Here is a 25726-nt window from a genome sequence, read left to right on the forward strand (position 1 = left end):
TTTATTTTGATTTAGAAAAAAACTCTAGTAAAGTTGATTTTTAAAAAAATGAAGACTGTCCTAATAAATTATGCAAATACAACATTTGGGCTTTTCAAATCAAATTGAATTTGATCAAGACACTTGAAAAATTAATGCTTGCTTCAAAGCACTCTTACTCAGTTCAAAATTAGGTGTGTAAATCTTTCATTGCCTAATATAACAATGGGTGTTCCATCAGTTTTTTTTATTTGTGTTTTTTTTTTCCAATTTGTGACCATTTGACAGTTTCAGCAAAGATCAGCACTGATGAAATGGAAAACCCTGTACAAACCTTGTTATAATTATCTCTTTTCTTCTGTGTTTGCATGTCTAGTGTCTGCATACCATTCGTTAGGGATGCTGTCCCTTTTTCTTAGCACACAACATAATAGCAACAACACTACTTTTCCTTTCCACAAAAGTATATTCAATTGCAATGCATTTTCAAAATCAGCAATGTTTGAAAAGTGCCTTTATGAATAATACAAGGTCATGATACATTCTGTTTTAAAATGTCATGCAGTCATTCGCATGCTCATGTCCTCAGCTCAGAGCTCATCCTTGTTGTCAAGGAGACAACCTTGTATCTTGAAGTTCTGTTACTGTTTTTTCAAGAAAACCCAAGCCAACTCCCAAAAACACACTAAAAGGAGTAGATTTTTTTTTCCACCATTATTTCTGTAGCTTTACAGTGTGTTACATTCTCTGGCATTCTGTTTTTTATTTTCTGACATTAAACTTTCACACTGCATTGTATGTATTTCAGCATCATCTGTCCCAGACCTGCAGCGTAATGCGTGTAAGGCATTGTTCAGGCAAGTGATACTAGCAAAGTATGAGTGTATTTCCCCAGCGTAAACTGGTCATCATCCTACCACTGCAGAAACACTACTGGTGGTTTTCAACTAGCTCCTAGGTGAAAAGTATCGTTCCTTTAGAAGGAGAATGCGTCAGCCCAGCAGCTTATTGCAGCTTGGTAGCTGAAGGTGAATACCCCCACCGTGGAAGGAACTGCATTGTTTTCTTCATCCGCGGCTTTGTGCCGAAGTAGATGTGAAATAGTTCCAGCATATTTTCTCCCAGCTTTTACTGGGAACAAACAACTGAGGGGCAGTGAGATCTTTACAGACTGCCACAACTGTTTATACAGTGCTCATGTGAGATGTCCTTCATATTTTCTTGTAGGAAATAATTTCTTTTTCATCTTGCTAATGCTGGTTTTATGCCACTGAGTTTGCTTCTGCCTAGAGTGCCCATATTCTTGATTTAACGGCACAGATTTAGTCTTGGCCCTGTGAGCGTCAAAAGCCCTGTTCAGTATGTGTGCCACAACTTAAGTCTATACAAGACTCGGATGATACGTTAGTATTAGCTTTTTGAGCTTTGGAAGTGTTGTCCATACTTTAGCCTTCTGTGAGTAACATTAGAATTTATGTAATTAATGAAGAGAACTTGAAATGCCTTTTACATGCACGTGAGAGAAGAAATGTACATGACACATGCTTGGTTTTGATATATGCATGTGTTAGAAATACCACAGTAAAAGTGATGCAACAGGTTAAACACGACAGACCCCCTTGCACGTTAGTATGAGAAACAAGCAAATTGTCCAGTGATGTTGATGGGGAGGGTTGGACTGTTGCCTGACCACTAACTGAAGCAAAGGGAGGGTACTCTAAAGTTTATAAGGCGAAGTGTGACAGTTAAGGAAGTTGTATCACCATGTCCACGAGGGTCTCTGGTATGCAATGAAAGCCACATACCATTAGCCAAAGTATTAGAGTAGCTGTACGTGCCTGTGTGTGTCTGTACGTCTGTGTGCGTAGTGACACTGATGTGAGGCCTTGCCAGGGTGGGACAGTTTATAGCACAGTAGAACAGCGATGTTACAAAGGGCCCTCAAATTTCCAGTGCTTCAGTATCTTCCATAAAGATTGGCAGGTTTTATGCGCTTATGGAGAAGAGAATAAAAGCCTGTTGAAGGTGGATGGGCACGCTGTTAGATCCCTCAAGGTCTGACGCTAAAGCATTGTTTAGGAACCTATTTCTGCCTTCCCATTCTTGTCATTCATGATGTTGTGCCATTACTTTGCTCATGCTTTTTCCATGTGGTATTTCCTCTTGTGTTTTTGGGTTTTTTAACATAGTAGGTGAAATTTAAAAGAAAATGGAGAGAGGAGAAATACATTACAGTAAAAAAAAAAAAAAGTAGAATAACGTGTCACATCATTTATGAATTGTAATCTTCATTGTGATATATCATCTAGACCACTGGATATGTGTGTAAGCATATGTGTGTGTGTGTATATCTGTATGTGTGCATATGTATACATATATATACACAAAATTATATGCACATTTATGCATAACAAAATGTTTCTTTTAATGATCTTTTTACCTATACTAAGAACACAGCATATATAGAATATGTTTACATGAGACCCTTAACGTTCCTTCAGGCCCATACTGAAGACATTGTGAGTGACCATAGAAGTTGCCAGGGTGCTCAAGGCATACAGCACAGTGAACCACAGCACATGCTTGCTTCAAGGCCCGATCTCAAGTTTGGGTGGGAGCTTGGCCACCCAGTGTCCTCCTGTGTTAGGAAATGATCTCTGCTCACTGGGTGAGATTTTCTGCAGGGCTGAGTGACAGTAACGCTGAGCCAGTGAGGGCTCCCCTGCTTACAGCAAGGCTGCTCCAGGATGGGCCTAGTGGAGGACAGTCATCAGCTGCTCCTGAAGGATTCTCGTGCAAAGCTTCAACAAAGTGCAAGGCTGGGACTGCAAAGGGCTGTAGTGATAGACTGTAGGTAGCACCGTGAGCCCAGATGGACAAAGCCTCTGCTAGATCTTGATAGTGAGGGTTAGGGAGATGTCTTAGGCAGGCTTTTCTGTATCAGAAAGTCAAGTTTCTGTTCTTTGTCTCATACAGGCACAGCCCTAACAGGGCCCTGAATAGGTTTATACCTCAAATGAGTTAGCATTACCACAGCCGTAGCAGGGAGGCTCAGACAGCATGCTACAGGCTGTGAGGGAACAGGAGGAGTTAGAAGAAAAGGGTATTTGTGCCTGCTCATTTATGTGAGTGTCCTACCTGTTCTTTCTACTTTATTTGTTTGTTGTTTGTTCCGTTTTGAGGAAATATTTCCCAACATAGGAACATTTTGTTTACTGGAAAATTATGTACAACTTCACTGGAGAGAGAAAAGCCACAGATGTCATAAAGAAGTCTCTTGAAATTTGATTGATATACCTCTGTCTTCAGGGGGAAAGTGAAGATCTACATTGTCATTTTCTGTTGTGACTATTGTTTGTGGTACATAAGTGCTTTCCAAGTAATTGTGGGGAGTGCAATCTCAAAGGGACTTTGAGTTTTCAGCCATCCTTCCTTCCTAAGGAAGGAGAAGTCACAAAGTCCTGTACAGCTGACGTCTTTCAAATCCATGTTTAAAGCCAATCTTGAATTTTCCACTCGGTGTTCTCTTCTTCAGTGCTCTATCCTTCAGTATTCTATAAACATTTGTACTTTCACATGTAATCAGGGAGAGTATTTTAAGACCAAAAATCCAGAAGCTGACTCTTCTTGTTTTGACCAGCCACCGTGCCCTTGAAACGACTTTCTTCATCTGTATCTTTCTGCCACTCTCTCAGCTCTGGGTACCAACTGCGTAATGATCTTCTGCATTCGGAAGTGTTCATTCCAATCGGCAATGGAATTAGTTGATTTATCATGTGAACTCTATACATGGAGTTTAAAATCATGCTTGAAAGAACCCCTGAAGAGGGTTGCTAGCTTTATTTTTAAAAGGAACTCTTATTAAGGAGCTTTCCACCCCAAAGAGTGCAAGACACTTCAAGGGAGAGAGGCTGGAATGATGATGATACCTAGGAGCTCACCTTTGGGTGTTATGGCAATTGCAGAACACGTATGCCTAAAAAAAAAGACAGTACTTGATTTTACTGGTTGTTTTACCCTAGTAGACATGTTACTAAATCCATACATGAGGAATAAGGTTTGCACATGCTCCACTTTCAGGTAAACTTAGAGGCAATGGAGAGGTAAGGTAAGAGAATATTCAGGAAAAATGGACAGTAATCATGACGTTCTGTGTTAAAGAGGTGGGGAGGAAGGGCCATGTCGTGGTTCACTTATATTGGGGTAGATCCTGGGCTTCCACACTGAGTACAGTGGAATTGTTTGGGCAGACATTAGTATGACCAAGACCAGAATCTGGCTTGCTGTACACCTATTTCATGGAAGTCATGAATATTGTAAAGATGCCTCTATTATCTTCAAGATAGCACATCAGGGTGAGGAAGGGATTTAGACAAGACCGTATTCATCAGGGGTTTTGTGCCGCTTTTTTTATTGGTGAGAGACTGTGTTCCCATCCCCCTGCCCCTCCCTGCATCCCCTCTGTACTCTCTGCCTCTTTAGGTTGCCATAGCTTTGATGATCACTTGACCTCCAACCAAGAAGGAGGAAAATCCAAGAACGTTGTGAACCTGGGAGCAATCCGCCAAGGCATGAAGCGCTTTCAGTTTCTCCTGAACTGCTGTGAACCGGGCACTATCCCCGATGCCTCCATTTTGGCAGCAGCCCTGGATCTTGTAAGTCATTTGTTGGTGTATTTTTACCTGCTGAGTGAGAGCACGTGCATACGCGGTGGTCCATTGTGGTTCACTAATGCTGCACACGCCCACACAGAAAGCAGGTAAAGCATCACAGCAGTGACAACTGGTGGTGCTGTTAACTAGGTGGAGTTTTAGCATCTGTGGCTGGATGAGTGTATGCAGACAAAATGGATTTTTTATTTTTTTATTTTTTTATTCTAAGGCTCCCCATAACTAGGTCATTGCCGGTGCAAAACTTTCATCATCAGACTTCAAATTTTGCTCACAGCCATTCTGCTTCTGCTCCTAGTGTCAATAATAGCCTACAGAATAAGCATTGAAGACTGGATAACTACCTGGAGAGGCACAGTAGTTCCACTCAGGGGTTCTGACAGAGTTATAAATACATTAGGCAATGCTGAATTATTAGTCACCAGAGCCAGTCAGCGAAAGTAAACTCGAAATGTCAGAGTGTGAGAGTGTGCATGCTTTTAAATGCAGATATTGCTAATTTGCAGATACAAATCACAGAAGTGACACAATTCAGTCCCTCCTTCCTGACAATGAGTGTCTCTTCTAGATCTCCTTCCTTCTTTTCCTTGCAGCTGCTGTTTTTTTTTAACAGTCCCATTTCTAAAGCAGTGGCCTTCAGCCTGTGGTTCATGGGCCGGTGGGGCTCTGTGAGGCGCTTATGTGACAAGCACAAGAGAGTGACAAAGACAGCTATGAAAAGCCAGAGAATTATTAGTAACTTCTCTGCACAGTGCTCTTCTACTTCTTTCCATAAGTGTTTGCACGTCTGCAAACAGAAAAAGATTGAAAGCCACTGCTCTCCGAGCATCCACATCCTCTCTATCCCTTTGTCTTCCCACTCCCCACCTCTTGCCTCTTTGACTGACGTGCCATTCGTGCTCATATTCCATTTTTTTGCTTGCTGCTGGAGATGCCAGGCTCATGGACTCTCCCACTCTGCTGGTGCTGTGCCCTGAGATGTGCTGCCTTGTCTGCTCCGTAGTTGTAGGGGTGATACACTCTGTGCACCATGCCTCTATACGTTCTTCTTCACTTTGCATCCTTCGGCTGCAGGTTCAAGCAAGTCTGCATTAGTATTGGCCCAAAGTTGCTGTTGCTCCCACTTCACATCTAGCTCTACTATTTGGACTGGTCCCTGTCCGTCTTCCAATAGACAGGTGTTTTCTTCATCAGTTCCCACTCTTCCTGTTGGAGACTGTTGGCCCTCTGGCTGGAAGCTGTGGAAGCAGCCTGTCTCATGCTCTCACAATCAGAAGTGATTCCTACCAGTCAGGGTTGCGGTGAGCTCAGAAGGTGGCTTGGGGAGATAGTCACTCCTGCTGGCTGTGCTGCACAAACACAACTTCATTCTTCAAGGCTGCCAGGCTGCCACCCCACTGCGAGTTCTAAACTGACACGGAATGCAAGGTGAGTGGGCAGGGAGGAGCTCGTTGCTGTCCATTAAGTCGCTAAGGTCCTTCTGGGGATGTGCTACTCGGTGTGCTAATAAATCAGACGGTGACACAGGGGTTTGGCAGTTCATGTCCCTCGTGCCTGTAAATGTATTATTTATTTTTTATATTTGCCACATGATTAAGCCACAGACCAACTTACTCTGCCTGTGTGTGAAGTCAACTGAAAACTACTGGTCAGAGTGAACTGATTGAAGATGTCTGTTCTGACTTCCAGAGCTGGCTTTTACAAAAGCGTTTGAGACTCTTTCCTTTCCACTCAATGACGCAGAAGGCTTTGGTATCAGAATTTTTAGAAGGTCTGCAGCTAAAGATGAAAAAAGCCTTGTTCTAATTACAGACTTGGGAGACTCGTTACAAGTACCTGCTCAGCTGGTATCTTGTCCACAAAGTATTGGAGATACGTGGAGGCTGAGCAGGCACATACACTGCGGATTTCAAAAGATGGCAGGTTGTCTTCTCACTGTATTGCTTAATGGCAATGTATGGAAAATTCCCCCATGTTACATCAATAGAGCACGCACAACAGAAAACATTCTGGGTTTTTAACTCCCGTTTTCAGGCTTCTGAAGTAAAATTTGAATCAGGTTTGATGCAAATAAAACGCTTCTTAAGTCATTTTATCCAGCCTAGTTGCTATGGCAACCTTTAAAAATTGAAAGGCAAACAGCTTCAGTTTCAGTTCTTTCATAAACTTTTTCAGCATGGTTTTTCATGCAAATTTTTGAAATTCCATTCTTATACCGACTTCAAGATCTTTGATCAGCCTGGATGTTTATACACGTTTGCCACAGTGATTTAAAGGAATTAGAACAATGAAACAAAGGCTGCCTCCTTACGGAGGTAATGATTTATTTATATATTAAATTGAGTGTTGCCTTAGGTTTAGAAACTATGTAGTTAACATATTTCCCAGAAGCAGCATCCATCCTTGACTGAATTCTGTAAAACTGCAAACAATTTGTGGCTTTGCAAACACTCAATGACAACTGATCATGTGTTACAGGCAGTTTCATCCCTATGTCATCAGCTTAAATCCAGACTTGGCAATAATAAAATTGATTTTCTTTCCCTTTCCAAGAAACCTTGGAGGTCGGAAGGCATATTCCATTCCTTATATGGTATTGCAGGCTGTGGTCAAGTTTCTGCAGAGAATTCCAATAGACCGCCCTCTGGCATTGTATAAAGACGTTACCTAAGCTGTCCTAATTAGACCAGTGTAAATGACTCAGGTGGGTAAATACAAGCTTTCCTGTGATCAGCGTAGCAATGTGTGACGCCTGTCACCATTTTCCTTCTCCAATAAGAAGTGCGAGTCCCTGTCCGTGTTGAAATGCCATAATGGCACTGCTTTATGGCAGGGTTGTGTTTAAGAGGACCTACCAAGTATCGGGGGAACAGAAGCAAAGTCCAAACTGCAAGAATACCTGCCGGCATCCTGACTGCCTGTCACCAAGGGGCTTAGGCAGGCTCTGTTGTTCCCTTGGGGCTGTTTCCATAGGAGAAATATTTGTCCATAGGAGGGCATATGACCTGGAAGGAAATCACAGATTGCTCCAAACAGGTCTCCAGAATAGACGACTGGGAACAGAAACAGAGAGTCGTGTCATGGATTGTACTAGACCATTTTTAGATATAATCAGAGAGATTTGAACTAACATTTTTGAGGCAATTCTCCTACATGTTGGTTAATAATTTACTTGCTACCTGTCTTCACATGCCTGCTAAGCTACTTCTCATGCCAGACTTAACTTGTGGCTCGACAAAGCAGAGCTGTCCAGTCAGCGTCTTTTGACAGTACTTGAACTTACTTTATTTACTCTAAAAGCAGATTGTTGCTATTTTGCTCTTCTTTTTTATTTTTTTTCTTCTTGAAGAAACCAGTGGAAATGAATGTTTGCTCCAAGTGCCTCAGAGAGTACAAGAAAGGGCACAAGAGAATTACCACTAGTTGATTAGTCTTATAAAATTCATAGTCCTTGAAAACAAAACTGGACCTAAATGCTCTGCAATATAAAACTCTGCAGAATCAGCTGTACTTGAACAGTAATGTGATGCTGTAAAATTCCAAATCTATTCTGTATTTGCTGCATTCCACCCAGGTCATTGCTTTTGCTGTTACTAGTAAAATCAGGGTATCTATTGAAAAGCTCCGATGGGAGTACTTGGAATTTTGTTAAGAAAATGGTGGATTCTTGTTCATGTCAATTTATATAGGCACGGGCAGGCTTGTGAGAGTATTGCTGCCGTGTTAAGCTTTGACAGTGACCATGGTAACTTGTGTTCTTTTCAGCTATGCATCGCCTGCCTGATTCATTTCTCTCCATTTGTGATGTGTTTCTCTGTGGTGTGAGTCCATCCCTGTCCATTCTGTCACATCCTCATCTTTCTCTTGCTGCTGCTTCAGGTTTCTCTGAGCCTCAGGTAAGCAATCACAGGGAGCTCGTGCCCCGTGATGTTCAGAAAGTCCTCCTTCACGCAGGAGGTCTTTCCAGTGATTTTTAATTTGGGACTCCTGCTCCAGGACACACTCCTCCTCCTCTCCACCCCCCATCCTACACATCCTAGTTTAGTTCCTGTAGTTGGGTGCTTCCATGGTGTTTACCACACATATCTTTACAAGATTCCTATATCCTCAGAAATTGTGACTTCACCCGTGGTGAACTAAAACAAGAGGCTAAGGCTGGGGCTTCATCTTTTCATGTATGTCTCCAGGTCTGGTTAAGGTTTTACTCGGTGAGAGTAAAAGAATAAAATCCGCGCCTATTCTGTGTTCCATGTTGCGTGTCAGCAACAAGCAATCTGCCATGGTTTTTCCAGGTGTGCTAGATGCTAGTTTTGCTTCTGGTTGTCAATGAATTCAGATTTCTGCCTTCCTCATCAGAACGTTGGGCCAGATTTAACGTTCTCCTCATTGAAGAGAATTGCTAGAAGATTGCTATTTTCTTCCAGCATTTGAATAAAATAGCAAAAAGCTGCAACGGGATGTTGTGTCAGGAAGCGATTAACATAGGTTTTCTTGTTTATGTAGACAAAACATAACCTTCCCCCCTGCCCCCCCCGCCTTTTTTTTGCCAGTCCCCTAAATGGCATGACTTTTTTTCAGTCCTGTTGGTAGTAATTTCCGGCTGTAAGTTTAGCTGCAGTAAGGAATTTCTTAAATCAACTCCCAAACTTTTGGAGCATTGGTCCAAGATTTCTTTCTTTCAGCTTTTGATTAAGGCACTGTTGGAGGCATCATTTAATAATGTTCAGCAGACCAACTGCAGACCATCTTCCATGGTCTCAAGGCCCATGCGTTGTTTGTGGACCACAGATGAGGAACCTCCCCTTATAAGTAGATATTAATCTGTTTAAATTTTCTCATTAAAGCTGTCAGCATCTAAATGTGTGGAATACACAGGTTTGTGCTCTGTGAAATCCCTGTTAGGGAAACTTTCAAAGCCAGCTTGTGAATTGTGAACATTGTTGTACTGTTAGTTTTATAACCTGCTGGCCACAGGGATTTTTGCTGGTGAAAATTGCAGGAAGAGAGGGGGAAATTAAATGGAAATTAGGAGAACCATTTGCCTTTAGTCACTTTCCATGTCTGTAAAGATGTCATTTTTGCAGAGCTGTAGACTACTGGGAAGAAAGCTCCTTCCTGAGTCTAAGCTACCTGTTAGGAAACAAATTACAGTGTCTGTTTTGAACATATTTGAGAGTTTCAGAAGCACTCTTTATTGGTCTAACATGGATCGTGCTGGGCCGTTTAATACAAACTGAAATAGACTCAATATAATTTTTCCCATTAAAGAAAAGTGCTCTTCCAAGCTGGGGGCAGAAGGATTTTCCCCTGGGATATAGTCAAGGCTGTCACTTTGAAACTCGACTGCCTGATGTTAAATTTCAGTACTAAATTATCTGATACTTGCTAAGGCAATTGAAGTTAGGCGAGTGAAATTTTGTTGACCTATGCCAGTAATGGATTTCGCTCTTCGTATCTGCTTGTTATAAGTGCAAAATAGCATTCTTCATAGTTTCAGCAAACCTCCATTCATGCTTCCACCCCCAGGACGTGCAAGCAGAATTTAGCATGACAAATGCTGGGGTTCGTGTGGCCAAGCTGCTATTTGCGCTTGCAATATTTGCAGCCTTACTGGTGAAGGTGAAAAGAAAACTTGACTCATTCCTCTAGTAAAAGCATCAGACACACGTTTCTGCTTTTTGGCAGCTACGTGGGTTCTGAAAGAAAAGATTACAGAAGGATACTGAAACAAGGTTGTTTATAAGTTTATAATGTGGCTCTTCCTTCCCCTCTAGTGGCTGGACTAAGCATAACTGTTCAGTGGTTATAAGCCTTGGCTTTATTAGCTGAAGAGGTGTGACTCAAGGCAGAGGTCCTGGTTTCAGGCTCTGGTGGAGAGATTTCTCAGTCTGTGTGGCTCCATGTCAAACTTGTGAAACAATTGACTAAAGCAAAAAACCCTCAGATGTTTAGAGAGTTTTTCCAATGTATTTGTATTTAAGGTGATTTTCTGCAAACCTTTCAGGAAGCTCCCGTCGTGGCGAGAGCAGCCCTGTTCCTCGAGTGTGCGCGCTTCGTTCACCGCTGTAATCGTGGCAACTGGCCCGAGTGGATGAAGGGCCACCATGTGAACATTACCAAGAAAGGGCTGTCCCGTGGGCGTTCTCCTATCGTGGGCAACAAAAGGAACCAGAAGCTGCAGTGGAATGCAGCTAAGCTCTTCTACCAGTGGGGAGATGTAAGTGTTTATTTCTCTTCTACTTACGTTGAAAATTATACCAAAATCTAAAGGTAATTAGATCCTATGTAGAATTTCAGTTACAGTAAAATGGGGACTCATAAGCTTCAGTTCCAACTTGCACTTCACTTGCCAGGATCAGCTCTTGTCCTAACAGGAATGGACATTGTTAGGATGTAAGTGTCCCCTTCCCCCTCTCCCCATGCCGTGTTCCCTCTGAGGATGCATTTGGTCCACTCTCCTCTTTCCAGCACTTGTCATATGTGAATGCCTAAGGAAGAGTAAGAGTAGGGGGGGTGATACCACTTGCTTTTTTCTAGCCTCCAAATATTTTTAGCTGAGGGCTGCTTGAGCTATAAGTGGTGCTGTATATTTAGTAGTGGTTTTCTCCTTGATGTACTTGTTCAGTCTCTGCACCCGTACAAACTGTTATTGCTCATCATCCTTTGGCAAGGAACTCTATGGGGCTACTACATGTCATCTAAAGAACTGTCTCTGCTTTGAGCTTGGGTCCTTCAAGTTTTATTTGACTGTGTTCTCTTACAACACGTGAACTAGGCAATTGCCCTGTCAGTGCCGCTGGCAATTTCTTTGGAAGCCCACCAGGGTATACCCGTTGAAGGTCTGACGCTTATTGCAAGTCATTTCACACAACTCAAAACAGTGGGAGAAGTTCCTTTGACCTCTATGATACCTGTTACGTATGTGTATCTGGAAGTGAGCTTTGTGCTTCTCACCTCTTTTCACAAAACCAGAGATTTTCACAGTCAGCATCATGATAAACAAAAAAAAAGACAGAATCCAAGGCTCAGGGGAATTTGAAAACTGTATTCTGCAGTCTTGGGGTACCTACATAATCCATGCCAAAAAAGCCTTGCTGACCCATATTCTCCCAGGTTAAACCAACACACACTTCTCAGTGGAGCACACTGCAGGGAACCTTGGGTTAGTGCTGGCCATGTCAGTGTGTTCCCAGCACCGCACACAGCCCGGGGGAAGAACCTAGCTGGTGTTCGAGCACCCAGCCTTTGTCTCTTGGCAGCTCTCCTCCTTCCATTTCTGAAGCTAATTCAGGGAATGCCACCAGGGCACCCTCCTCTTTTACGTCTCAAACACAGGCGACTAGCTTAATAACAGCACACATACCAGAGTTCCTTGAAAAAGTCCATAGTGTGAATGTATTTGCTTCTGTATTCCATGAGGTCACCACCTTTGCCTAAGCGCTTTGAGGAATCTTTCCAAGTGGAGAACATAGGATTACGTAGTCCTTGTATTTTTGCCTGCTTTGCTGACAGTCAGGACTATCCATCTGTTTGTGCAATATCACTTGTTATGCTGTCATTTTAGATAATACAATGTTAAATCTGTTCCGATCAGGCTAGTCTGTCACTTCCTTTGGCTTCTTCTGTTCAGAGGCATTTTCTTTTAAAGTGTGGCATGCTCTCTGTTTGCTCGGAAAACAAAGGATAACTTATGCAGAAAATACATTTTAGGAATTCAGCGCTCGTTATTTAGCATGCTGTGGGAATATGTATGATTACTTTAATATTAGGGTGGACAACACAGCATAAATAACGTGTGATAAATTACTTCTTTGTGGAGAGGAAAGCAGAACATTTCTTCCTTTAAATGCCTGAAACATGAAAGGGGAAAAAAATTGTGAGAGATGTGGAGTTTATTTAGCAACATGCAGCTGAGATTAGCAACTGTTCGCATCAGTTTGCACACCACAACAATACCACCTCATTCCCTTCATCTAGTAGAGTCTACCCTCTTGATTGTTGCTGGATTTCACAGGAACTGCTTAGTCGCAAGGAAGAAGAGCCGTACTGATACCTGTTTGTGACTCTTCATCTATTTCTGCTTCACTTCAGCCGACACAGGAAAATTACGCAGCGCTGGCGTGACCATAAGTGATGACTACTAGAAGATTCAGAAATCCTCTGTGGTATCTTTCTCTGAAACTATCCCAAAATAGCAGGTGCTGATGAGAACTCAGTAATTACACACATTTCCTGCCTTGCAAAGTGATGACATCACAGGATAAAGTTCTACATACTTGTCTGTGTTCTCTTCATTTATCTGCAGCAAAGAAAATGAAGAAAATCCTTAACAGCTCTAAAGTGTCTTAGCAGGAGAACATTCTTCTCTCTAACACACCCTCATCTGTAGCTTTGCTGACAGCGCCAGGAGGGCTGTTTACATGCTAATAATGGTGCTGGCAAACAGCCGCGAATAAATGATCAATGCCTTTCTGGAGAATTTATCAGTATTCAGTGGAAATCTGTCTGTCTTCTCTACATGGATCCCCTCTACACCGGTACCCATGCACCTTCCCAGCTCTTGTATGCACATTGTCAGCTCATTTTTGGAAAGTGCATCAGGCAGTCTGCTTTAAAGACAGAAGCAGGCTTTCCCATGGGTATTCAACAGTTTTATGGAGGAAACAGGGACTGTTACTGGATTCCTAAGTCACAGGATAATTTCTTAAACAGTTTCTTAAATATTCTTGGTATTCTCAGACGTAGCAAAATTCTGTCACACAGGTACCAAGGGGAGAAAGAAAAGTGGAAGTAATTCATACAAAATAATGACCTAATCTCCTCCTGCCCATCACGTGCTGGTTTGGGGAGTTATAATTTTTGTTTGTTATTTAACCGAATCTGCAAAATTTTTTCATCCTGAAATTTGACACTGTTTGCAAATTTTGGTTGAAAAAAGGGGGGAAATAAATTATGGTTTTGGTAGCAATTAATCTTATGTCATCCCTTTCTCTACTGCATTTTGCAGACAATAAAAATAAAGCCAGGGCATTCTGTTCTGGCTGGAACATCTCCACAGCCTGCATGGGGCAGAGCCCTTGACCACCAGCGAGTTGGGCCGAAATTGTCACCTCCTTGTGCTTTCCCTTTCTCCCTGTCTGCAGGCAATCGGCGTCCGCCTCAACGAGCTGTGCCACGCTGAGAGCGAGAGCCCTGCCAACCTGCTGGGCATCATCTATGATGAGGAGACCAAGAGGCGCCTGAGAAAGGAGGATGAGGAAGAAGACTTTTTAGATGACAGTAAGGAGACTCCCTTTACTACAAGAACCCCCGCTTGTAAGAACCTCTGCTTTAGGAGCACTTAATTTTTCTTCTTTACTCATCCTTTTGCCACCCAGATGTATTTCCCGGTCCCTCACCTTCACCCCAGCTTCCTCCCCTGTTCTTCCCATGCCTGGCTGTGCAATGTGACAGATGGGTAGCAGCGCTGAGAGACGTTGAAGGAAAAGGGGGTGAAACCAGGCAGTGAGTTGCAATTTCTGTATACTGGCAACTACAGGGTACTAATTTCTTGAGTCTTGCTGTCCTTTGAGTGCCAAAAGTGGTTCAGGCTCCCATTCTTCACAGTTATTTCTGCCAAAATATTTGTGTAACATCAGCTGCTTTTCTGTTTCTTAACACTGAAGAGTCATCTCCTCACCTCGTATGAATTGGCGCAGCTCTACCAAAGGCTTTTAAATCTTGACTTCAGTATATTTGCCGGATTCTCAGGCACAAATACAGCATAGTGGTATAAAAAGTATCATTAAAAACCTGTCTAACAAGAAGATGACTCAAACACACACATTTGTGTGTGTGTGTGTACGTAAGGGTGGTGATCACTGGGTCTGAAAGTCGAGATGGGCTTGCAAATTATAACACACCCTGTGAATCAAAATGAAGTCAAAACACATACTGGTGTAGGTGAAGGTGGTAACAAACATTATGTCCTCTCCAGACACCATTTGTATGTACGTGTGTGCTGTAATGTACTGGTTCCTGTGTACGTGTACTGTTGTTCGCCATTGGATGTCTTCTGGGGTTTTTTTTTCTGTGGTTCTGGGTTTGTTCTTGTCACTGCAATAAGGCCAACTTTGGAGTAGAGAGGAGCAGGTGGGAGCAGTGAAATGGCGTTTGCGGTAAGTGGTGTCAAGAGAAGGTATTTGCCCTAAGCCAGGCCTTCGTGAGTGCCACTCTGGGGTGCGCCAGTGCGAGCAGCTACATGGATGTGGGTGGCTGTTCTGGATATTTTATGGCTCTTTAAGGGATATATCCAAAGTAGGAGGGTGCACCCAAATTTTCCCCTCTCCTGCACCATGAATAAGTTTTGAAAGGTGAAGAAAACCTGCATTCCCACGACCAAGTGACAGAATGGGTTTTCTCGTTCCTGTTCAGCCACTGATAAGGCACACGTAAGAGGATGCAGAGCTGCTTTGAAAGGCTGGTCTAAGACGAGCAGACAGAGAGAACAGGTTGTGATCTAGAAAGCCGTGTAAGGTCTCAAGTGCCGTCCTGAGAGCCAGGGTCTGAAAACAGCCGATTTGCCTTCTTGCTGAAGGCAGAGATTTTTCAAAAGCTGGCCTGCATGCTGGAGGGAGTGGACTGAGAAGCACATAATATGCAGCTGGATATTCTGTTACACAGTACATCTCATCTGTATTTGATAGTTCAGGTTATTTTAGTCCCTACAAAGTCCATAATTACTTACTGGTAATGTGTACAGAGGAATTAGCAAGCATCACGGAATTAATCTGGTTTCCCTGCAGTGTTATATCACTTGTTAGGTTTGGACTGTTTCTTTACAAAAAGTAATTAGATCAAAAATGGAGGAAAACAAGTGAAAACACAAATCTCTCTGAAATGCATGCAGATGGTAATATCAGACATTATTTTAAAATGGGTATGGTTAGTTCTTGTCACAACTAATTTATTTTTTTTTCTGTCTATTATCCTAAATAGTATTTTTCAAATTAATCGAGCACTGAAAAATTCCTCATACTTTTCAAGCTTTGAATGGCATTGAATGGCACATATGAAGTGTAGGGCTTTTGAAGCTGATTGTTTAGACTCATTAGAGACAAAACTTCAAGTTTTTCAATAATCCCTCTTCTCTTTCCCCTTTTGTTTTAGGTTAGGCATTTGAATGTCTAATTTGATTAAGCAGTTTGAATTTTTTTCTTGATTATCTCTAAATAGCACTTGGATTCTTTGCACAAATAAAGAAGCCTGACTTCAAAGGAGGCCGTCTTTTCCAGCTATCAGGGTAGTAATTAATAATAGGCACAGTATCTCTTTGCTGGCTAGTCGTAACTCCGTGAATTTTGGTAATTTTTTTCTGTATTTGAAAGTGGCACTTTTCTGGAACTGCCGAAGATTTGTCTGAATGCAAAACTGCAAAGGGAAAGAAGGGTATCTACTTCTTAACCTTTACTCATTTTAAATGAGGTTTATACAAAATGCTATAAGATCACGTTAGTTTAGTAGGTACTTCACCATAATATACTCTAATATATACTATTGAACACTGTAGTGTTACTTCACTAATAATGTGATATACAATACGTAGTACGCTATAGTGTGTTAGTGCTACTGCATGTGCTGGTAAACACGGACTGGTATTTGTTTGACTGCGTTCCTTTTAGCGTAGGAACAAGGGCATAGATGGAAGTCTGGGTTTTCCTCTTTTTTAGTGCAGCTTGCATTGTGCACCATATGTCAAAATGTCCATCACCTCTTGGTTCCAGATTTTGTATAATCTTGCTCACCGTAGAAATCTTTTTTCCTAGGCACTGTGAATCCTACCAAATGTTGTTGTCCTTTTGCGCTGAAAATGGCAGCCTGTCAGCTTCTCCTGGAGATAACCACTTTCCTTCGAGAGACCTTTCCCTACATGCCCAGGCCACGTACTGAGCCTCTTGCGGTAAGTGGCCAAGAGGCCTGGGAGAGGGAGCCGTGCCCGCAGGAGTCGTTGGGCTCTGGGGCTGTCCGAGGAGAGGCAGGGTGGGGTAAGGGCTCGAGAGGCTCTCCGATGCTGGGAGAAAGGAGCTGTGTCTGGTGAACAGAAGGTGGACGGGGCACATCACATGGGTGGATTAAGAAGATGAGACTGGAAGCACGACATGTACTGGAAGTTCAAGAAAGTTTCAAAATACAGAAGAGGGCAGCAGATGGATCAAGAACTGAGTGTGGGGGACCTGAGAGGTGTGGGAGGTGGGCTGCAGGAGGTGACAGCTCATGTGCTACCTGGCTGATTAGGAGGGCCAGTTGACAGAGAACTGGAGTAAAGATAAAGTCGAGAGGATGTTTTTCAGAGAATTTGCTGGAGCTTAAAAATTACAGATTTTTTGGCTTGAGTTAGACAACAGAATTGAAGGGACTCGGGTAAGAAAGAAAAGAAACGGAGAGAAAGAAGGAAACAAATAAACCTCCATGAGTCTGAGAAGCACAGGCAAATCCTGGCATGATGGCAACCTGAATGACTGATTATGTGACAACTAATTTTGTGAATAGCAAAACCCATGAAACCTGATTTCTAGTGGTTGATTCTTGTGTGGATTCTCTTATGTCTAATAATGTGGTTTAACATTGCCTTTAGCCTGTTGTTTCACAAAACACAAAGGCCCTCAGTTATCTTTTGTCAAGTTGGGTTGAAGGTGATCATCAGCTTCAGCGGTGGTTAACATGCAATGAGATGACAACTGAATGGCAGGCATGCAGTTTCATCTTTTAAGCCTAATTTGTTTAGGAAGTCAGGGTAAAAATTACAAAGAAAGAATGAGAAGTTTCCAAGTGAACATGAAGGATTTAGCCCTATTATTCTATTTTTGTTAATGACGGACTGAGACCAAATTTTGCTGATGACAGTTACGCTTGGCAGGCTGATTTGGCTGGGCATTATTGAAATTAGGTTCTGAAATGGGTTTCAAAGGCTGTAGATGACCTATGATGAAGTGACTCAGCCCCCAGGTATTTTTAAAAACAGGGATAAATTGAGTTGGAGTCTTCCTAAACACTTTTTTGATATTTTTACCAGGTAATAAATGACTCCATCCAAAAGCAGGATAATACCAGGGTTTAGAATTCATCTCAGTAAAGTAGTTAGGCTTGGAACTAAGAATATGTTGGGTAATGAAGGTCAACAGAAATTTGTGCTTTTGTGCCAGATAGAAATGCAACTGATTAATAGATTTTCAGACTTGTATATGGGAGAGGAGGAGGAGGAATTATTCTGTGATGTGTAGGCAGAAGAAACCTTTAGGTCACGTTATGCAAGAGCCTATTAGAGAAAATGGCCATAGAGTACTTCTTTTAACTTTGTATGTGGCGGGGGGAGAAGAGCCAACAACACTGCAGATTAAAATATTAGTCTTTTTATTTATGGAGTGATGCTTCCTTTCCAAGATGTGGTTTAACCCCACCCAGCACCTAGGACCATGCAGGTGTTCACTCACTCCCCTCCCTCCCAGTAGGACAGGGAGAAGAGGGAGAAAAAGTAAAAAAACAAACATCGTGGGTTGAGATAAAGACAGTTTAATAAAACAGTAATGGAAGAGAAAATAACAGAAGACAAAATAACAATAATTATAATAATGGTAAAAGAATATACAAAAAAGGTGATGCAACACAATTGCTCACCACCCGATGACTGATTGCCCTGCCCAGCCCATCCCAAGCAGCAATCGTGTATTCCTGCCCCTCAGCCAACCCCCATTTATATACTGAGCATGACATCTATGGTGTGGAATATTCCTCTGGCCAGCTTGTCCTGTCTGCGCTCCCTCTCAGTTTCTGTGGGAAGCTGAAAAAGTCCTTGGGTTAATGTAAGCATTACTTAGCAACAACTAAACCAGTATGTGTTACCAACATTATTCACATACTAAATCCAAAACACAGCAACTACTAGGAAGAAAAATAAATCTATCCCAGCTGAGACCAGGACACAAGAGAATCAGGTACATAATGTTGTGGTCCATCATGCTGAAATTCCAGTAGAGCAAACGTCACTTCCACTGGTGTTTGCAGGCATACCTGTTCCATAGATATGAGCACAGACTTTGACACACAGCTTTGAAGAACTGAAGCATTTCAACTAAACTAGTTGTGGTGAACCGGTTTAACAACCCACAGTCCATCCAGACTTGCCATGCAGAGCACATGAGCACCCTTGCCTATGTTTGGGTGAGGTAGGCAGTCCTGACTAAAGTTTCGGTTGAAGCCTTTTCCTGAAGCTGGTGGAGTAGATCCAAGCTGACTTTGCAAATGGCCGTGAGTGATGAAGACGTTCTCTTGAAGCCTTCTGCTGCCGCAGTAGAGCCAGAGAACCGGGACTTGTCATTTGCTGTGGTGGAAAGTCATTCATTTTAGCTTAGCAGTTGCTGAAGACAGATAGAGCCAAACAAACTGTGTGCTGAAAGGATGGATTTCATTCTGTCAGCTTATTTGTGAGGGCAGTAATTTCCAATGTAAGCATGTTGACAAACAGCTGGGGGAAGTAACGTGTTTAAACACTCCGGGGAGGGCAACACCGACCATCCCTTAGGAATACTGCTATCGCATATTGCTATCGTGGCTCATCTTGTGCATGCTAATTTATGAAGCTGAGCTAATTCAGACAAATTTGATCACAGATTTTTATCCTGAAATGCTTTAGCCTTTGTTTCATGTCTTAAACTGTGTTAGATATGTTTTAAACTATTTACGGGGAAGTTTTCAATGCTGGAGATACTAGAGATCATTACCTTAGGCATCGAGCTTTCTACAGCCCAGGTTTTGTTATTGAGCAAAGTAGAAATATTTCCCTTATGGCCATCAACTGTTAGCTTTTCTGACAATCATTTATGATAATTTTCCCTGGAGATGCAAAACTGACTGCAAACAGTTTTGGGCCTTCAACTGTGCTAGACAGGCGATTTAACCCATTTCAGCACAGCTTAGTCTAGAACATACGTTTGAGAAACCCTTTTTTTTTTTTTTTCAAACCAACTCTTAGAGTGGCAGACCTTGTCACTACCCAGGTAGCTCCCAGTAACTTCTACAGGAGTTTTGGGTGCAAGTTCCTGTATGAGATCTCTTGAGCCTGCAGAATTTTATCCCTAATAACTATTTGGATAATTTTCAGTGATATTATTGTTCACATTCATCATCCATTTACTCACAGCAGGGAACTTTGTGTCGTCTCAGATTTCAGCTAGTTACATTTTGGGTGGGGAGGTCTCAAAGCTGATGATGTCCCTGGTCAAAAGGAACAAATGATGTTCTTAAAGCGACCGGCATTTTAACTGTGTCTGACAGTGTGAAAGTTCACAGTCTTTCTTTCACTTTTTCTAGCCGTAGTTAGAGAAAGGGGATGATAATCCATAGCTTGTGGAATCTTAGGACTTTTGGGTGTTTGGCCCAAATTGGTAGTCAGTACGTGGCACAAATGGTACCATTTCTGTTAACAGGGGAAAATGATGGTGCAAACTAGCTTCTCTCTGGTGCAATGCTGTTAATTTTCCAGAATGTAAGTGCGGCCAACATTTTTGTTGTTCCCTTTTTTCCACTGTGTCCTTTCAGCCTGATCTGCACCGTGAAAGCTTGCTCTGGGCCACGCCGGCGCACCCTCAGCTAGCTTTCTCTCGTCTTTTCTGCCTCTGATGAGTCCAGTGGCAATGCATTCCCTGGTCAATCACAGGGAGCCTTTTGGAGTACAGAGCTAATCATCCACCCAGCACCTTGGGCAACAGCCACCTTTTATTGCCACCTATCTGTTAGGGACCATCCACGTTGTTCACCGTGGCTCAGCATGCCGCAAGCCCAAAGACTAGTTGGATTAGAAAGTGTCAGGGTAGATGGAGAATTGTGTGACAGAAATAAATTTCCATCTGAAGCAGTTCTTCATGAAGCTTCTGTGGTCACGGTGAAAAGCACGGGGGCTCATATTGCTGGCGGGTCTACATTCTGCTGCAGGACCTGGAGAGCTGCAGGCTGCGCCTGGACCCTGAGATGGACCGGCACAGGTATGAAAGAAAGATCAGCTTTGCTGGGGTTTTGGATGAAAACGAAGATTCAAAGGATTCCCTGCACAGCAGCAGCCACACCCTCAAATCTGAGGCTGGCTTCGAGGAGAAAAAAGGTTTGTCAGACAACAAGGCTTTTGTATTCTCAGGGCTTGTGAAGTGGCGCTTGATTTTATGTTTTCATTTGCATAGACTGTGTTAAAAAGCAGGCAGCCATGGAGTCACGTGGCTTTGAGTCATTTCTGAGATGCTTCTGGCCTTCAGGGTTCAATATAACAAATGTGAGAAGCAAAGATGTTAAATTTTATAAAACACTGCTATGACTGAAACTGCCTGAGAGCATTGCAAGATTTCTAAAAAGGAGGATGCCTCGTTTGAAACTGTCTCTCAGTGGGATGCTGAGGAAAGCATCACTATTTGATTCACTTTAAAAATAAAGATCAAAAGCGTTCTGGTTTGGTTTTTATTCTGATGACAAGTTTTCATTTTGGGAAAACCACAGATAGGAGGGAAAATTGGGAACTTTCTGGGAAAATCTGTACTGGTTTGGAAGTCATGGCATCTCACAGAATTAGCAGTTGATCACTTGATCTCTTGAATTCTTTGCTACCACATGAAAAACACACACTTATGTGGCTTTTGATGGCTAGCAGATTAATGTTACCAACATACTGTATACTGTACAAGCAAACCTCAAGCTCACTGTGTTTGCTGAGAACAGCAGATTGTTTCCATTTTTGAGCCATCTCATGCGAAACTCACATACTATCTGATGGTACAAGTGTTGCAATACAATATACAGTCATCGTGCGTATTTGCAATTAGAGGCTAAACTGCCAGACAGTTACCTGTAAATGATTCTCCCTCTAATAAGTTTTCTAGAACTGTTTAAATTCTGTCTAATAATAGCCATATAATGGTGCAGATGTTTGAATGGTAATTTTGACGATTGTTTGAAAAGGATAAATGTTTGATGATTCTTTGGAAAAGAATGGAATCCGTGGCTGGTTGTCCTCTAGGAACTGCAATGTGTATTAATGATTCAGAGGAGCTTTTATTGACTTCAGTGGGCTTTGGGTAAATTTTGTGTTGCCTTCAGCTGTGACCCTGCCACAATTTCTGGAGAGAATATTAGAACTGCTTCCAAGACTTACATGGTGTAAAACTGACTCCAAGATTGTGTCGGGGGGACAGTTACTCCTGTGAAGACAGTTAGGTATCCACCTAAGAAAGGTGAGATGGATAAATTCACGCTCAAGCTCATTTTTTGTACCCTTGGCATATTGGCAGCCCAGAGAAGGCCAAAGCCATGTGGTCTGTCTGGTGGTCTAAGATCAGTGGGATAAGATGTCTCTGACTATTTAGATGAGGAAAAGCTTGGTTTTGGGGTTTGGCTTTTTTAGAAGATAGTTATGACAATTACTTGAAACCACTTTTCAGCCTCTCAGGCAGGAGTTCCGTCCACCGGGATGTTACCTGCGTGGGAAAACACCTGCAAACCCACAGTCCTGCTGCTGGAAAATGCTGGTGGCCACTTTCTAACTATCCTGTTTTCCTTAGGGACAATGCTGACTTACGTTTTCCTTCATGTGTTACTGTGCTACAGACATAATGCAGAACCAAGTTATTTTTGCAAAGGCAGTATTAGCTTTCTGCATCTTTGACATTTTCCCTGCAGTTTCATTTGGTTTTTTTCCACATTCTCCCTTTTCCCTAAGCTGCCATGTAGTATTCCTTTACTAAAGCTGCCTCTTTACTACATTTTAGAGATGGGAAAAGTGACTATGATAGGAAGGCTGAATCCTAATATACTAATGCACTTTAGCAAAAATGTATTTGCAGTATTTTGGAAGCTAAATAAATGCAAGATAATGTTATATTTTCAAATTACGGTAATTATGTTCTTTTCTCTGGCCACAGCAGATTCTTCTGGGGATCCACCTGGGCCAAACATAACAGATGCAGAGGCATCTTTCATAATCTACACCTTTCTAGATAAGAAAATGTTGTTGTGCAAATGTAACTAAATTTTTCTCGCCTGCAGTGACAGGTTTCTTTACCTCAGTCTCTTTGATGAGTACTAATCTGTTTCCTTTCATTTTTTCCGGAGTGTTAAAAACTTTGCTCTCGTTGCTCACCCCAGGTGTGGCTTAACAGCTATCCAAAAGCTACGAGTTTACTGTATAGAATCTGCTCCAGGTAGGTCTGAAATACAGACACTAAAGCTAGGTAGATGCAGGCTCTCAGAGGATCACATGTATTATTTGGGTGCTAAAATGGGATTCTGCAGACTTCATGAAATGCAGTTACAAGCACTTAAATGATTTGGCATTTGGGGGAACTGAGCAACTGTGTTGAGGCTGATCTGAACAGAATTCAAGTAGTAGAGATTGCTAAGGAGCTCAGCATGGTCACTTGGAGAGAGATTCTCTGGTCACCCAACAGGGATTTGCCCAGCCGATTCATGAGAACTGAGGAGTAGCTCTCAAAACCTATCCAGCTGTCTTCGGCCAGGACGTTAGCCACTGGAAATGGGAGTGGGAATTGGGTTCTGGAGGAACTAGGGGCATTCTCAGGAGTAAAGGTGTATTTGATTTTTCCTGAAGCCAAAATGCAATTCTCTTAAAATATTTAGCTTACCCGTGGCATCCAAAAAGATGTATCCTGTTCATTCTCAACAACACACCAAAAGGTAACCGATCACACGTGGCCTTGCCTGATTAGATCTGCAGTAAAATGACTGAGTGTTGCAACATTTGGACTGACATTCTGCCATGTACTGCCTTTGAACTAAGAGGAGAATGAAAGTGCAAACGGTTGGTGCTTTGAACATTGAACCATTTCATGTCTGTGCTCATCAAAAATGCAGAGTGTCGATGGATGTTGTTAATGCCTGAAAGCTGCTGATTTGTCTGAAGGAGAGGATCTACGTGCTCCCGTTTCCTCTAAAGCATTCTAATGATGAAGAGTAACATGCAGAGACACGGATTTATGCAAATCTTGCTTCAAAGAAGTCTTGCGTGCTAACCTCATGAAGCAAACTACCCTTCTGCAGTCACACGTGCTGTATGAACAAATAATTGATCCTACTGCAGAGTTCAGTGAGGTTTACAGAACCCAGGCCCACAGGAAAATAGGTTTGTCCATGGTGCCTTGTTCATGCTTGGGATTCAGCCATCTGTCCCTAGCAAGAGGTGATTCTGCACTAATGTAAACCCCAGGGGCTGGCAAAGAAAACTGCAGTTTACATCCACTGGGCAGATCCTGTTTCCTGGCAGGAATTGAATCAAATTGGTGTGAATCGTAGGTTTTCCTTGTCCACGTTTTGGGTTTCTGTTAGAGCAGCTGACTCTGCTTGCTGGTGGTTGAACAAGGGCTAATTCCAAATGCAGACAAGGCCTGAGGTGACGTACCAGGCCTCCAGAAAACGAGGTGTTGAACGCATTTCCGTAAAGCATCTTTACTGCCTGATTGACAGAGCTGCATTGGCGGTGGCTTTGGAGGGAGCCTCTGGCCCCACGTTCTCTGGTAGAAGAAAAGATGCTGCGATACAGACTGGCAGCAAAGGGTCGGGAGGGAGGGGAGGGCCAGGATATTTTTCTTTTTAAAATGGGGAAAATTTAAGGGGAAAAAAGTCCTCTTTTATTCTTTTAATACAGTTCCCAGCAGGAAGATCAGGATAGGAGGCTCCCGCTTGCTCCAGATTAAAGGAACCCGCAGTTTCCGGGTGAAGAAGGGGGGTTCCCTTTCCAGCATTCGCCGGGCCGGCAGCCTAAAGAGCACCAAGTTATCACGGCAGGACTCAGAGTCTGAGAATGAGGAGCTGCAGCTGTCCCACAGCAGGGACACTGTCACTGATATAGGTAACTTAGACGAGCGGGTGGAAAGGGAGGGGACAGTAGGCAGGACCTAAACTCTTGATGTGATTGCAGCAGAGCTAGAAATGACAAGAGACCCCCACCCCAGCAGGCTAGGAAAAAACTAGAGTCCTCTTAAAGCACTGCCTGAGCTAGGGCCTGGGAGGAAGATGGTTCAGATGCTGGGTGCAGTGTTGGCCCCATGCGAAGGTCAGCAATTCAGAGCTCCGTGTTAGAGCATGAACTCTTGGAATGCTGGTGCTTGCCAGCCAAACGCATGCTGTCTTTAGGGGAGCACGCGCACGTGTGTATATGCGCATACACACGCCCCTAATCATATGATATAATGAATACGTGAGGTCATGTCATATTTTATTGTCTATATTAACAGAGAGGATATATATATGTACAGACATGCACTTCATATTCTGTGTAGCATATGATATCATAGGGATGTCATATGACATGTAATATATATATTCCTGTATGTAGAACATAATGCGTACATGCTAAAGACTAGACTTCTACATATTGGCATATACATATATTTTTACAGTTTACAGATACCTGCCTTAGTTTCCAAAAGATGGATCCCCATATATTTATCTTATGGAAACCAAACGTGCATCCTGCCACAAGAAATCTCCATCACAGTTGAACTAAAGGGGCTCCCTCTGATAGGGGTGTTAACCATAACCTACAGTTTGGATACATTTGCAGCTGAAACAACTCCCAAGCTTAATGGTCATTTCTATGTTGCCCACAAGATGCTTCAATAGGTGAACACGGAGAGTGGGATTGTCTGTTCTATGGACTTTGGCAAGTCACAGTTCACTTAAAGAGCAGGAAGAAGGGATTAACCAGAGTTCATCCCCAGCCATCTCTTAACGGCATTAGTGTTAGTATTACAGGAGGCCAGTAGGTTATGAAATGGCCCGAGGAAACACAGGGATCAGTGAAGTTCCCAGAGAAATTTCTCCCTTGCCTGAGTTCTGTAGAACTAGTGTTCTAGAATCAGGATTTTTTTCCCCTTTCATCCCCATGACGTGAGCAGTTTCCATGGGCGATCAGCAGTGACTTTGCCCATTGGCATTTCCAGTTGGATGCCACTTCTGGTTGGATTTTTGTTGACATTTTTAACCACAGAGCCCAGTCAATGCAGATCACTAAACCAACCATTTGCAGCATCTGAATGGTGCAAAGA

The 25726-nt window shown here is 42.6% G+C and overlaps 1 protein-coding gene across 13 annotated transcripts in view; it reads left to right on the forward strand.

The window, feature by feature from the left end:
• Positions 1-25726, forward strand: part of UNC80 (unc-80 homolog, NALCN channel complex subunit) — a 130392-nt gene that overhangs the window by 41230 nt on the left and 63436 nt on the right. For 7 of the 13 annotated variants that reach the window (XM_063342208.1, XM_063342203.1, XM_063342204.1 and 4 more), the window contains 6 exons: positions 4462-4634; positions 10654-10866; positions 13793-13964; positions 16454-16587; positions 20616-20781; positions 24325-24528. In XM_063342208.1, coding sequence (XP_063198278.1) covers positions 4462-4634; positions 10654-10866; positions 13793-13964; positions 16454-16587; positions 20616-20781; positions 24325-24528 — 1062 coding nt within the window. The remainder of the gene's footprint in view (positions 1-4461; positions 4635-10653; positions 10867-13792; positions 13965-16453; positions 16588-20615; positions 20782-24324; positions 24529-25726) is intronic. The other 6 variants (XM_063342207.1, XM_063342211.1, XM_063342212.1 and 3 more) reach the window with 3 other exon arrangements.

The sequence above is a fragment of the Chroicocephalus ridibundus genome, chromosome 7 (genome assembly GCF_963924245.1).
Source record: "Chroicocephalus ridibundus chromosome 7, bChrRid1.1, whole genome shotgun sequence".
Classification (NCBI taxonomy): Eukaryota; Metazoa; Chordata; class Aves; order Charadriiformes; family Laridae; genus Chroicocephalus; species Chroicocephalus ridibundus.